Here is a 15,084-nt window from a genome sequence, read left to right on the forward strand (position 1 = left end):
TCAAACCCTTCCAGTCTAGTTAGATCTCATGGAAAAAAAAAAAAAAAAAAGCAAAGCCAAACCCTGCCCTTCATTCTATTTTACTCACCCATCTGAGAAAAAAAGGATGGGGAAAAAAAGGGCTCCTTATCCTCCTCAGGCACAGTCACAAAAACGATTTAAAAAATAGTAATAAACATAATTCTTCTGCCCTATCGGAAACAAAATAATATTGGCCCAGGAACCAATCAAAGTAGCCTAAACGTCATTTATGAGCCTCAAAAAAGTACCAAACCAAAAACACCCGTCATAACAGAAACTATTCAGGGTCTCTGCTATTAAATCTAACCATAGGATTCATTTAAACCACGGACTGTGGCCAGTGACTAAGCAAATCCCCACGATACGCCAACACCCCACTGACACGCTTGAAAACAATTCTACCCAGGCGCACTAATCTGAATGTTCATAGTGGCGCCCACTGACTTCATCAGGGCATTGACAAATTCAAAACCAAATAGAAAAAGTCCCAGACTGATAAAAGGCTACTCAGGACTCAGACCTCAGGGGCCCCCTTGTGACTCTGAAACTTCCTCAGCATTACATCACCCTGAGAAGGAAAAGAGGGTGGAAAAAAAAAAGACTGAGAACCAAAATATTACGCTTCTTAAAAGGGCAATGCCACAAAACATAACTGGCTAGAAGTTCTTTCTTCCTTGACCCATTCTCACGTGGGAGGATGCCTAGTCCCACTTAACTTTTAAAGGCCACTTTATTTTTTTAACAATGATCTTTGGTATTTTTAGGGAATGCCAAAAGGAATTACTTCTTAGTAATACTGGAGCTTGAGATCCTTAGTGGTGCTATGAGTAAGAACCAACTTCATGGCCATGGGTTTGGTTTTGGTTTGGTTTAGTGGTGTAGTGGTTAAGCGCTAGGCTGCTAACCAAAAGGTCAGCGGTACCAACCCACCAGCCACTCAGTGGGTGAAAGATGTGGCAGTCTGCTGCCCTAAAGACTACATCCTTGGAAACCCTATTGGGGCAGTTCTACTCTCTCCTGTAAAGTCACTATGAGTCAGAACTGAGTCGTCGGCGATAGGTTTAATCCTTTTGTTGAACGGGAGTTGGACTTCGAGAACTTTATAATTGGTAATGATCAAAGGAAGGATAGCCGAGTGCTGTGTATTTTATGATCATTGTTCCTCAGAAGAGTCCAGATTGGCTTATGAACATAGTTTTATACATCCACAAACTAGCTCCTGGTTAGAGAGACCCGAAACTTCCTCTTAAGCTGGAAGATGGGTCTGAGTAAATACAAAACCCACTGGCAGTGAATGGTTTCTGACTCAAAGCGACCCTACAGGACAGAACAGAATTACCTCATGGGGTTTCCGAGGCTGTAAATCTTTTCGGAAGCCAACTGCCACATCTTTCTACAGCAGAGCAGCTGGTGAGTTGGAACTGGCTGCCCTTTTTTGGTTATCAGCAGAGTGCTTTAAGAACTGTGCCACCAGGGCTCCTTATCTGAGTAAATACTCAGAATTTGCTTAGTCAAAATGAGTATGAGATGGGTGAGTGATTTGGGGTCTTTGTATTGAATGACCATTCATATTAGAATTTAGATCAGCTCTATGGATCTAAAATAGATCTGACTGATGAATTAGAGTTTATTCTATTGGCCATGGCAATTAGAATGGGAATGGGGGAAGAAGGTTGAGAATTTCTTACCGCCAGAAAGATATACATTTCCAGTTGCCATTGAATGGATTATGACTCATGACCCCATGTGTGTCAGAGCAGAACTGTGCTCAGTAGGCTTTTCAATGGCTGATTGTTTGGAAGTAAATCGCCAGGCCTAGTAGAGCTTCCAAGGTGCCTCTGGGTAGACTTGAACTGCCAACCTTTCGGTTAGCAACCAAGCGTGTTAACTGTTTGCACTACCCAGGGATTCTGAAACACATATAGGTTTCCACCAAATAAGGTATTGATAGTAGGGTTTTCAGTATATGGCTAATCCACAATAAGTGATTAATCAGAATAGAGTAGGCAAGTAATTACTTTCTCAGTAATAAGATCACACACATTTGTAAGCAGCATGGCAGAGAAAGCAAAATTGTCTGTGTAAAATCAATTTATTTTATGTGCAAACTTTAGATGTTACAGGAAATGATATAATTTAGGGTCATGAATAATTATGAGCTAACCCTTTAACCCATTGCCATCTAGTCAATTTCGACTCATGGTGATCTCACCTGTTTCAGAGTAGAACTGTGCTCCACAGGATTTTCAGTGGCTATAATCTTATGGCAGTAGATTGCCAGGCCCTTCTTTCAAGGGACAGTGCCACTGGGTGGATTCAACTGCTAATCTTTCTTTTAGTAGCCAAGAGCAAATCATTTGCATCACCCAGGGACCTACAATTGTGAGCTAGGGTAAGAGAAAATGTACTTGTGGTGATAATTTGGTTAGTTTAAATTTATTTTATGTAAATTATTTGGAGTACTCTAGTTTGCCGTGTTTGAATATTTTTGCTCCAAATTTTGGGTAGCCATTAATTAATTTGTTTATCAAATATTCATTGATCCCTTGCTCTGTACATGGCAATATTCATGATGCCAGGTTGGAGGAGGGGAGGTAGTGCAAAAAAGTCACTTAGCTTCTCCCAGCACTGTATGATGCTATTGGGAAATAAGAAATATATTCACATAAAAGTTAAATAAAAGGTGAGTAACAAAAATATAAAACAAACATAAGGGCTATCACAAGATAGTGAATGGTATTGTGGCTTTAGGGGACAGTGGTGGCTCAGTGGTAGAATTCGCACCTTCCACATAGGAGACCCGGCTTTGATTCCTGGCCAGCGTACCTCATGCAAAGCCACCACTTTGTCAGTGGAGCCTTGTGAGTTGCTAAGATGCGGAACAGGCTTCAGTAGAGCTTCCAAACTAAGACTAGAAACAAAGGCCTGGTGATTTACTTCTGAAAATCAGACAATAAAACCCTACGGATCACAATGATCCAATCCACAACTGATAATGGCTCAGGACCTGGCACCGTTTCCCTCTGTTTTGCACGAGGTCTCCATGAGTCTGGAGCGGACTCCATGATAGCTAACAAAAACAACTGTGGTTTAAAGTACCAAATGAACACTAGGTTTGAGAGCGTGTACGTGCAAATAAGAAAACAGTAAACACCAGTAGGCAAAGAAGGCTTCCTGGAGGAAGTAGTTGTGCGGAATTTGGGCAGAAGGGAGAGGGCATTTTGTTGAGTAAATAGGAGACATGATATATATTTTTTCATTAGACCTATTTAGCTGGGGAAGAGGCAGGACATTTAAGTTGCTTAGGGTAGTAGAAAGGCTGGAAGAGTAGTTTGCCTAGATTAATGGAACATAGAGTTTTAGACTTGAAATGGTCCTAAAACAATCAGCTAGTCCACTTGGCTACACATTGTAATCACCCGTGAAGCTGTAAAAAAAATTCTGATGTTCTCCGGATCCTACTCCCAGAGATTTTGATTTAAGTAACCTGGGGCAAGGCGTAGAAGCCCTGGTGGCAAAGTGGTTAAGCACTCGCCTGCTGGCTGAAAGGTTGGTGGTTCGAACCCACCAGCCACTCTTTGGGAAGAAGATGTAGCAGTTTGCTTTTGTAAAGATTACAACTTTGGAAATCCTACGGGACAGTTCTACTCTGCCCTATAGGGTCTCTATGAGTTAGAGTCGACTCAACGGCAATGGGTTTGGTTTGGGGGCGAGACCTGGGCATCTGGATTTTTTAAAGTCTTCCCAGGTAATTCTAATGTGCAGCCAAAGTTTGAGGGCCAGTGATTTAGTCCAACTTCACAACTTTACAAGATAAGGAACACCTCCAAATCTGCCCGCACACAGCTGGTAAGAAGCCAGGACTCTCAGCTGAGCCCTGGGCCCTGGTCATCAGTCCAGGCTGTTTGTCCTGGATAAGGAATTATGTAGTACTTACTGTGGAGACTAGGCCAGAGAATCTGGATTTTTGCCATAAAGGTCACGGGGAACTATTGAAGGTTTTTGTGCACAAAAGTGGTTAAAGTAAACAGTCCCACTAGTTCCAGGTGAACATCAGAATTGAAAAGAACAGACACACCCTAATAATCCAGGAGAGGAGTCCCTGGGTAGTACAAATGGTTAACTTGCTCAGCTGCTAACCGAAAGGCTGACAGTTCAAGTCCACCCAGAGGTGCCTCAGAAGAAGGTCCCGTCAATCTACTTCCCCAAAATCATCCACTGAAAACCCTACAGAGCACAGTTCTGCTCTGACACACACGGGGTCAGCGTGAGTTGGAACTGACTCCGCAGCAGTTGGTTACCGATAATAATCCAGAATGATGTTATCCCGGCGAGTACGCTCTCTGAAATTTAATTTTGCTTGTTTGTATTTTAAATTAAAAAAATCATAATATCCGTATCATCATTGTATTCAGGTAAGTAGAATTTTGCATCTCTACTTTTATGGCTAATTCCGAATTCTAGAACGAACTTTCTTCAGGCCAGTTAGCTCTGTTTTCCACTTTTTTCTTTGATTCTCTCCTCAACTCTCTAAGTATCTGTTTTATGTTTCATTTCCTTTTTACTTTTCTGTATCTTTCCTTTCCTTCTTTGTCTTCTCAGTCAAAGGCATTTGTTAATTGTCCACCAGAGACCAGCTCATGAATATTTATACGTCCCTACCCTTATTTTTTTACCCTTATTATCCCTAGGGCTATGTTGTCCAATAGAAATATAATGGGAACCAGGTGTGTTAAAACAAACAACCAACAGGTTAAATTAATTTTAATAACATTTTACTTACCCTAATACATCCAAAATTTTATTACTTTAAAATGTAATCAATACAAAAATATGACTAAGATACTTTACTTTTTTTTTTTTGGTACTAAGTCTTGAAAATCTGGTCTGTATTTTACACTTACAGCACGTATCAATTTGGATTTTAAATTAAATATGAAGTGTAGTCTTACCAAAACAATAAAGGCGGGTTCCAGGAAAAATATTTATACCGCTTAAGTTTTAAAATTTAAATTAAATAAAAAATTTAGTTCCCGAGTCACACTAGCCACCTTTCAAGTGCTCAGTCATCACATGTGGTTAGTGGCTGTTGTATGGGACAGTGCTTGTGTAGGATTTTATATTGTAGTGTTTTCTCATTTTGTGGCTCGAGAGGATACTGGGCTTCCTCTTTACTGAGCTCAACCTGCTCTACTTATTGAGGCATTGGTTTTCCTTCGGATTATTAAAGGAGACAGGATATAAGACAGATGATCATGAAAACCATCTAAGGTTCCCTGAACAAAGATACCAAGTCTAGGACAAGAATGGGATTGGGGGTGTTGTAGGTAGTTTGGGAAGGGAAACGGGGAGGAGGAAAAAAGACAGGAAGGTTTTGGTGCCCACCCCGAGTCAAATGCTACTTGAAGATGAAGAAATTCTATAGAAGTAGCCAAGATTTTTAGCCAAGAGTAAAAAGATGTAAAACATGCCAGAATGGTGAGAGAAAAGGGATGATTAAAAAATGGATTATAAAGCTGCTTGTTCTCAGAAGAGGAAGAGGTGTATTGATTACATATCAAAACCCAAACCAAACCCGTTGCCTCTGAGTTGGTCCCAAATCATGGTAACCCCATGTGTTACAGAACAGAACTGCACTCCATAGGGTTTTCTCGGCTGTAAAATTTACAAAAGCATATCACCAGCTCTTTCTTTTGCAGTGCTGCTGCGTGGGTTTGAACTGCCAACTTTTCGGTTATTAACCAAGCACAAACCGTTTGCACCACCCAGGGACCTTATTGCTTATATAAAAGGCTAATAATATATTTTCAGAGAGCTTTTCCCCTAATGAATTCAAGCATGTCATGCAAATGATTATTCAATTGCCTAAGTAATTTTGACAAAAAAAAAAAATCCCAAATGTCCTAATATTGAGAGGTAGGAACAGTGCAGATAACTTATTTTCATTCCACCCACCCCCTTCTTACTCACTGCTACTTCTCACATAGCCGTTATGTGCATAATCCGTAGTGGGTTTGCATTTTCTTATACAGACTAGACTCAACCTAAGGCAATGTAAGCTCTGTACTCATTTGATACTCCACCTTCAGTTTGTCATCCAAACAAGGGAGGAAATAAAGTCAGCCACAGTCGGCAGACAAACCACTGTGCTGAGAGGCCTCCTCAGGACCAGATAGTGTCTGAGTGACCGCAGATGGCCACGGGGGAGCACAGTGGCCACGGGAAGGGCAGGCTCTGACATTCTGCGTACTAACCTGCCCGTGCCCAGTGGAGGTGACGAGGACGAAAGGCTGCATCAGATCTGATTGCAGAGTTGCTTCCAGCAATGTCAGAGAGACACTGCTGATCATACTACCCATTTTTTTTTTTAGCTGAGAAAATAGCAAAGATTGATGATGACAAATTCCAACTCAGTTACCTGCTTTATAAAGCTTAGAAGAATATGCTGTATAACTTTCCAGTTTTTGGTAGGCAGAGGTAAAGCTTCCTGATCACAAGAGCCCAGGCCTTCCAGAGATGAGTTCTAAACATTCCATTTTAGAAGTCATTGTTGGCTAAGCATTAGAGGAAATCCTGATAATAATAGTGATAATACTCAATTTGAAGTCAACGGACATTTATTGAGCACCTAATATGTGGTACAGTAGGAAAAGCACTCAAAATTCAACAAGTATTGATATCATGCCTACTATGTGGGAGGTGCTCTGCTAGGCACTGGTATAATAACAACAACAATAACTAAGACTTACCAGTTGCCACTCAGTCAGTTCTGATTCATGGGGACCCCTTGTGTGTCTGAGTAGAACTGTGTTTCATAGGGGTTTCAAAGGCTGATTTTTCAGAAGTAGATTGCCAGGCCTTTCTTCCAAGGTGCCTTTGGGTAGACTCAAACTGCACCACCCGGGAACTCCACCTAAGACTTAGTAATTGCTTATTCGGTGCTAGTGACTATTCTTAGCACTACAGAGTAGGTATTTTTATTATTCCATTTTACATAAGGGGCACAGAAAGGTTAAATACCTTGCTCATGTTACATAACTAGACCATAGGTTTCTTATTTTACCTAGAGGTGAAATAACTTTCTAAAGGTCACACAGCAAATAAGAGATAGAGCCAAGCAATCTAGTCCCAAAGGCCACACTCAAGCTTCAGACTGAAATAAGTTCAGAGTTGAATCCTATCTCCTCCACCAACAGCTGTAAAACTTTGGGGAAGTAACTTAACCTCTCGTAATCTAATTTCCTCACCTGTAAATGGAGATGATAATATATACTTTCAAAACTTTGTAAGGATGCTAAATACTACATGGAAAGTGACTAACACAGTGCCTGGTAGATAATATCATTAGGGATTCATTAATTCAAACACGTAGTACTCAGTATGCATGGGTATGGCCACACCAGTTGTTAAAATATTTAAATACTTCCAGGCCAGTTGGTAAAACCTCTGCCCCAGGCCCCCTAAGTGCCTCCTTTCCTGGCCACCCAGCCGCTCCTGAAGGAGCCCTCCATAACCCCTGGCACTTTGGGAGGGCCTCCAGGACCCTATTCTGGTGGTTAGTGCCAGTGTCACATCAGGTTTCAAATACTTTGACTATGTCTTGGCTACAAATATAAATGAAATGGGTTTTTGCTGTCAATGAGAATACAGTCTTGGAGGGGCTCTGGGCGTGGCAGGAGAGAGTGATAAGTGCAGCGATAAAGGAATGTCCTGCCTAAGTGGTGGCCCTGAGGACAGTGAAATGAACCAGCTTGGGCGGGCCAGAAATCTTCACCCAAGGCAAGAAGCTTGTGCTATCAGTGACCTGCCGGGGGCAGGGGAGCATCCTAGATCATCACAAAGATTCCTTTTATCTCTGTTTTTTCATTCTTGCTACCTGCACCCTAGCTGAGGCCTTCAGGACTCTGCCTAAACTTCACATGAGCTTCATAGTTCAGTGGTCTTCCTGAGCCAACAGTTTTATCCATTCTGTCGTTCCCTTATTCAACAACCTTTAGTAGCTCCCTGTGGTCCCATCTTCGTATCGAGGCATCTAGGACCCAATATCATACAGTCCTAGTCTCTGCTTCTAGCCTTTTCCACTTATTTCAGTGCAGGTGCTGGGCACACCTGCCAAATTGGATGTTCCCTGTGCTAGATTCTGCTACTATTGCTGCTGCTGCTGTTGTTGCTTGGAACTTGTGGGTCCTCCCTCAGTGTTTTTCAACACTGTTCTCAAGTACTTCTGTGAAAGTTTCTTCTGTGGTGGATTAATTACTTCTGTGCGTGGCCTTTACAGCCATGGTCTTATAACTCCCACCCAGGTGATTCTGTGATAGGGCAATTGTGGCCTACCAATGGGATTGGTCAGTCTTGCCCTAAAAGAGCAGCGGGAGAGCCCATCACCACCAAAGAAGGAGAGATCAGCAGCAGAGACTTGCAGGAGATGGCAGGCCCACGGAGCAGGAAAGCTGAATGCCTTTGGGCAGAGACTGACTGCCAGGGAGAAGTCTATGCCTGACCTATAAATCTGGGACTTGCCAGCCTCTAAAACCCCGTGAGCCATTTCCTTTATATGGTCCATTAGTTCTGTGGGATGTTGCAGGAAATTAGGGAATCCAAAGACAGGAGGGAGAGTATTGAGGCGAGAGGGAGTAGTTGATGTTAGAGATGATGGAGTGGTAAAGCGGCTTGGAAAAGCGAGACATTTGGGACATCTTTAACCTCCGCCTCATAGGAAACACCTTTGTGCTGATCCATATAGAATCAATTTTATTTGTATACCTTCTATCCCGAGGTTCTTCTCCCACTCCAATATTGTGTGTGGATGGAATGGATATACAGGAACAACTAACATACACTGATATTAACAGCTTACTATATGTCAGGTGAGGAGCCCTGGGGGTGCAGTGGTTAAGCAGTTGGCTGCTAACCGAAAGGTTGGTTCTGTAAAGATTTACAGGCTTGGAAACCCTATGGGGCAGTTCTACTTTGTCCCAAAGGGGTGCTGTAAGTCGGAGTCAACTCAGTGGCAATGGGTTTGGTTTTCTTGTTGCAGTTAAAATGTCAGGTGCTGTTTTAAGATCTTTACATGTATTACTTTGTTTCATTTTCACAAAATTTCCACAAGATAGGGACAATTATTACCTCTCTTATCACATGAAAAAGACATGAGGCATAAAGAAGTGAAAATAACTTGCCAAAGGTCACACAACAAATAAGATATGGAACGGGCAATCCAAACAAGGAAGTTGGTCTTCAGAGCCTGTGCTCTTAACCACTGTTTTATAGTGACTAATAGCACTCATAGAAAGAGAAAACAAAAGAAAAACTTTCTTATGTTATTATTTAACAAATGTTATTTGTTTTCATAATTCTTTACATCATTATTTCATCTCCTCTATTCAGGCTGAAAATTCTCAGGCGGGGTACTCTGGGTCTCACATTCTTGTATCTCACTTACCAGTAGGAAAAAAAAACCAGTTACCACTAAGGTACGGGCAAACAAAGGTAGCGCCACTGACCCACTGGCCTCCTGATTGTGAACTGGCCATTATCAGGCCCACCTTCTTTCACTAGTATTTCTCCTAACTAAATGCACAACATGGCCAAACCCAGGTGCAGAATCAGGCAAACACTCCTACATGGACTCCAAGAAAGCTGTGCTTAGTTTTATGATTCAGATTGTGGCTGAGAGCTGTCACTCATTATCTCCGTAATAGGCCAGATGGGTGTGTGACTTCTCCTTTTTAGAGCTGGGAAAATTAAAGCATCCTGAGGTTATTTGCCCAGATTCATCAGGCAGATCCAGGTTCCCAGTCCTGGACCCTGGACAACCCTGTTGTGATTCTGCTCTGATGCCATGTACTAAGAATCAATAAATGGAATAAGTTGCTGACTGACCAGATAATTCTGGAACACCCTCCCCCTATATTTTTACCTTGATGCAAAATAAAATTATGACATCACGATGGGAACACTGGACTTCTCTATTTGTATTTTTAGCATTTGCTAGAATTTTCCAAAGATGGACTGGTCAGTTCTTGAAGAAAAATCATCTTGGAAAATGTGTAACACTTTTTATTTGTAACATATGTGACAAACGGGTGTGTTCTAGAATCTAGAGAACAAAGGGATAGATGTTTAGTGGAGAACGAGTACTTTTGGACTTAGGCACAATTCTTTGATAAGAAGCCTAAAACGGGGACTTTTGTTGCGGTTAGTTGCTGTTGATTCTGACTCATGGTGACCCCACGTGTGTCAGAGTAGAACTGTGCTTCATAGAGTTTTCAAGGCTATGACCTTTCAGAAGCAGAACACCAGGCCTGTCTTCTGAGGGGCTTCTGGGTGGGTTCCAACCGCTAACCTTTGGCTAGTGGTTGAGCAGTGCTTAACTGTTGGCCCCACTCAATTACTCCTTAGGAACTTTTAGCACTGGCAGGTGGTAAAGTGTGTGTGTGCCATTGGTTTTCCGGTGCAAGGAACTCTTAAAAACGTGTATTTGCCAAACATCTTGTAGTAATACTACTTTAAAGTACCTGCTACCAGGGTCTCCTCTTGCAGATATTGTCATCTTCTCCATGTCCTCGGTGACCAGGCATCTACAGGTGCGTGCTGCCCGGAAATGGGGAGCTGATGGGGCGGGAGCAGGACTTTATTGTCGAGCAGAGTCCACTGCCAGAGGCAGATGAAAGTGCCAATGGTTGGAGCTTTGTTTTTGGCAAGCCAGGGCACAAGCCACAATCTTTAATTTCCAACAATAGCAACCGTGAGTACATCTCCTACCTAAACACTCGCCCTCCGCCCTCCGATCACCCGCCCAGACCGCACTCGTCTGTCGGATGCACGCCGTCGCCCCCTTTAAGAGCCTGCTCCGCGGGACTAACGTTCGAATCGGCCCATGCTCCCCTCCTCGCTCTCCGATTGGCTGGGTGCGTAGCACACGGGCGCGCCTACCGGCCCCAGAACGGTTGGCGGCTCTTCGTGATTGGCTGGCGCTCGAGGGGCCTATATAAGGCGCGGGCCGGCAGGTTTGCCCTCAGTTAGCGACCGGACCCAAAAGTGTGCGGCTTTTTGTGTGACCGGGCTAGGGGGTCAGCGCGAGCGTCACCCGTCGTTTGTCTTCGGAGTCTTCAGATTCCGAGGGTCCACCCACGGAGTGGGCTTGTCTACGCCTCTCCCCTCCCAGCTTCCGAACGTGCGGCCGGGGCTCACCCCTCTCACCTCCGCGCCGACCCTGGGCAAGGGGAAGGCAGGATGGAGTTCAAGCTGGAGGCTCATCGCATCGTCAGCATCTCGCTGGGCAAGATCTACAACTCCCGGGTCCAGCGCGGCGGCATCAAGCTGCACAAGAACCTGCTGGTCTCGCTGGTGCTTCGCAGCGCCCGCCAGGTATACCTGAGTGACCCGTGCCCGGGCCTCTACCTGGCCGGCCCCGCGGGGAGCCCCGGCGCCCCGCCGCAGCAGTCCTGGGAGCCGCCGCAGCAGACCCGGGAGCCGCAGCAGTCCCGGGAGCCGGCAGCCAGGCCACCCGCCGGCTGGGGGGAGCCGCCACCGCCGGCCGCCCGCGCCACCTGGCAGGAGGCCGAGCCGCAGCCGGAGCGTCCCGCTGCCCCAGGCGAGCCGCGGACGGGTGGCGCGGAGCCCGCGGCCGCTGTGACGGGAACCGGGGACACTCTGCTGGGCGGAGAGGCGGAGGCGGCGGAAGCTGCCTGGCGCCGCGTGGAGGGACCGCACAAGGTGGAGGGACCGCACAAGGTGGAGGCCGGAGAGCCCGGGGTCCCCGCCGGAGGCTCGGACCTTCTCCCCGAGGAGCCTCGGGCCGCGCGCCGCCACTGCTGCTGCCCGGTGGGCAGGGAGGACAAGCCGGGCGCCCCGACCGGGTCCCGGCGCGCTGACTGCCGCTGCGCCTCCAGGGCCGCCGAGGACGAGCCCCCCGCGCCGCCCCCCGTCTGCCCCAGGAAGCGCAGCGCGGCGGGGGCGGGCGGCGGCCCCGCGGGCTGCCCGGTGCCCGACTCGACCCCGCTGAAGAAGCCCCGCCGGCACCTGGAGGAGCAGCCGGGCGGGGGAGACGAGGAGGAGGAGATGGAGACCGGTAACGTGGCGAATCTCATTAGCATTTTCGGTTCCAGCTTCTCGGGACTCTTACGGAAAAAAAGCCCCGGGGGCGGCCTGGAGGAAGAAGAGGGCGAGGAGAGCGCGCCGGAAGCCGCCGAGCCCGGGCAGATCTGCTGCGATAAGCCGGTGCTGAGAGACATGAGCCCTTGGAGCACAGCCATCGTGGCCTTCTGAGCCCCCCGGGTCCCTGCGAGGGAAGGAGATTGAGCAGTGGGCGTCCTCGAATGGAGGGCTGGGCCTCTCCCGGCTGCGAGGACCCCCCAGACCGTAGGCGCTGGGCGCGCTGGGCAGACTGGTGGCTGCCGGGCGGCAGAAACTGCCTGTGGGCTCGGCAGCCCTGCTGTGCCACGACTCGGGAGCCTCGTCTCGAGACTTGGGAGTTGGAGGCTTTGGGGAAGAGAACGATTGTTAACTTTTGTGTATGTGTATGTCTGTGTGTATGCAAGTTTGTCTTGTTGAATTAAGACTATTTTGTCTTTCTTGAATGCATCACCCCTTCCCGCGGGCTTAAGAGATCGGGGGCAGACAGGGACTTTCCTCTGCCGACAGCACCGAGAAGGAAGCGGAGAAAATGGGGAGTTCCCCATTCGTTCTCAGGGGAGGAAGGGACTTTACACACACCCCTCACATGAAAGCTAGAGCCACACCAGGGCCCGGAGTGGCGTTTCCTCACAGGATTTCCTAAGACTAGAGGGATTTAGTCTGGAGCCAGAGACTTATGTTATTTCTCTCCCTCCCCACCTTTCTCTCTCAACGAAGAAACGTTTATACCCTGTGATTACTCTGGGAAAGGGAATATTAACAGCCCATCTCTTTCTCACAGGGTAGAAAGCTTGATAAACTTCCCAGAAGAGTTCAAGCTTGGAAATAGGGAGTTCATAGAGAAAAGATATATTTTTAAAAGCTCTAGCTCAGAACTACTACACAGTGCTTTTAAAAAGTGTTGCCTGAAACAAAGTTTACAGACAGAAGCCCTAAGTGGAAAGACCTTATGGTTTTGTAGACATGGCGACTCCAGTCTTTGTTGTATAAAGGTTGGGGGAGCTGATAAGGTTTTTGTACAGTATTTTCTCCTTCAATGTATTGATTTTTGTATAAAAATGTAACTTTACGTGTCTAACACGTATTAAATATTTTGAAGCAAATTCACTGGCTCCTTGTCTGTAATCACCTGTCTTGGTTGGGAAGGAAGTGGGAGGAGGGGAACTAAGGTCTCCACCAGAAAATTGAAAATGTGATTCTTAATATCAGTCTTACACAGACTGGGGGACATGGTTTGTGACTTCACTAAATATCGAAAGAGACATATGTAAGGTTTTCTCTCCAGATCTGAGGGCTGCTATTAAAATATCAATAGCCTGCCTGTTTCTTGAAACCTGCCACTACACTCCCCTTTAAAAGTCAATTTAGGCCAATTTGATTTTCTACAGACCAGTCTAATGATAATCTGTTTAATATTAAATAACTTAAGGTTCAACTTTTGAAGCCTTTCCCATCTATAAAAATACTTCCACCCGAACTTTCTTTTAGTCCTTGTTAAACTGTAAAGCATGGGTCGTCATTCAGCTTTGTTATTGAAAAAAAAAAAAAAAAGTTTGGATAGTAGCTTACTTCAGAAGTCTAGTAGAACTATGAGGAAGCTAATGAGACTGACTCGTCCAACTGGTCAGATCCACCTCTGCATTCCAGTGAATGTCAGGATGGAAATTTTAAGTGTTTTTTTTTTTTCTTCTTTTATGGATAGAAAGCAAATGCCTCAGTGAAAGGGAAATTGCTCGTTTCAAACCAGTTAAGGTAGGAGGCCAAGGAGGGCTAGGCAAATTTGGCTTCTCACTTAGGAAAACTTCTGAGTCACTTTTGTAACCCAAATGGTGACATCAGTGTTTGGATGAAGGTAAATGGGTGATGACAACCAAGTCATCAGTTGATTTTATTAAAATTACTGGATTCAAGAGAACTTTTTCTTTTTGTCTAGGAAAAATGTTCCAATATTTGAAGGGTATTGTACGCATTTCAGAAGCAAACCAATTAGAGAATGATGTCCTAAAATATGGTAGTACTTTAAAAGATGGCACTTGCCTATGACTTATGAGTAAACAGGGTGTTGAAGACATGGGAAAAACGGAAGAAAATGAGACACAGCTTTAAGTAAAGGTCGTGGCCTTTGAAGGAACCCTGGTGGCGCAGTTTTTAAGTGCTCAGCTTTTAAAGGAAACCCACCAGCCACTCTGCGAGTAAAGATTTACAGCCTTGGAAACGGTATGGGGTGGTTCTGCTCTGTTCTCTGGTTGCTGTGAGTCAGAATCCACAGCAACAGTTTCGGTTTTTTGGTTTATGACCTTTGAGGAGAAGGAGCATATGTGTGGTGCCTTGGTTTTACCAAAGTCCTGAGTATTGGAAGTTCTGCCAAACCTAAGTTGGCCAGTATTTTGATATTTTTTGTAAATCTATTAGTGGTTCCTTAAGTATAAGGGTTCAAAAACAACTTATTTTGTGTCCACCACTGTAATATATTCCTAGAATTAAACATTCTTTAGTTAGGCTCTTGTTAAAATTGACTTTTTTTTTCCCCAGAGATTAGCTACTTAAGTTCTATTATAGCCACAAAAGATCCACTGAGTACTGACTACTTAAACTGAAGAAGGTGCTCAGGGCTTAATTCTGCAAACGTTTCCTGTTGTTAGACAGTAATTATTACACTCAAACAGATACCTCAGTGCATTTTTATATTTGAAGGGGGGTAACATTTGGTGTGTTTAAGGGAGTTGATACGATTTAGGTGAGACTAAAGTTTTGTGTTGATCCTTAGTTTCACATTAAAATGAACCATGGGACCATGTGTCTGCTTAATTTAGAGACTGTAAATTGGTATATTTGATTGGGGGGGGTACAGGCTTCTAGGGAATTAAAAAGATCATATTACTACAATACTGTTTTAGAAGCATTATGTATAGTGGTTAGAACATG

General features: G+C 44.9%; 1 protein-coding gene across 1 annotated transcript; it reads left to right on the plus strand.

The window, feature by feature from the left end:
- Positions 1–11,054: 11,054 nt before the first annotated feature.
- IER5 (immediate early response 5) lies at positions 11,055–12,577 on the plus strand. The gene has a single exon (XM_049868547.1). The coding sequence runs from the start codon at positions 11,257–11,259 to the stop codon at positions 12,289–12,291; it is 1,035 nt and encodes a 344-aa protein (XP_049724504.1). The 5' UTR covers positions 11,055–11,256; the 3' UTR covers positions 12,292–12,577.
- The last annotated feature ends 2,507 nt before the right edge of the window (positions 12,578–15,084 follow it).

The sequence above is a fragment of the Elephas maximus genome, chromosome 24 (genome assembly GCF_024166365.1).
Source record: "Elephas maximus indicus isolate mEleMax1 chromosome 24, mEleMax1 primary haplotype, whole genome shotgun sequence".
Taxonomy (NCBI): Eukaryota; Metazoa; Chordata; class Mammalia; order Proboscidea; family Elephantidae; genus Elephas; species Elephas maximus.

Excerpts from the sequence above, each read along its gene's own strand:
- IER5 (XM_049868547.1), top strand. The coding sequence starts at position 11,257 with ATGGAGTTCAAGCTGGAGGCTCATCGCATCGTCAGCATCTCGCTGGGC.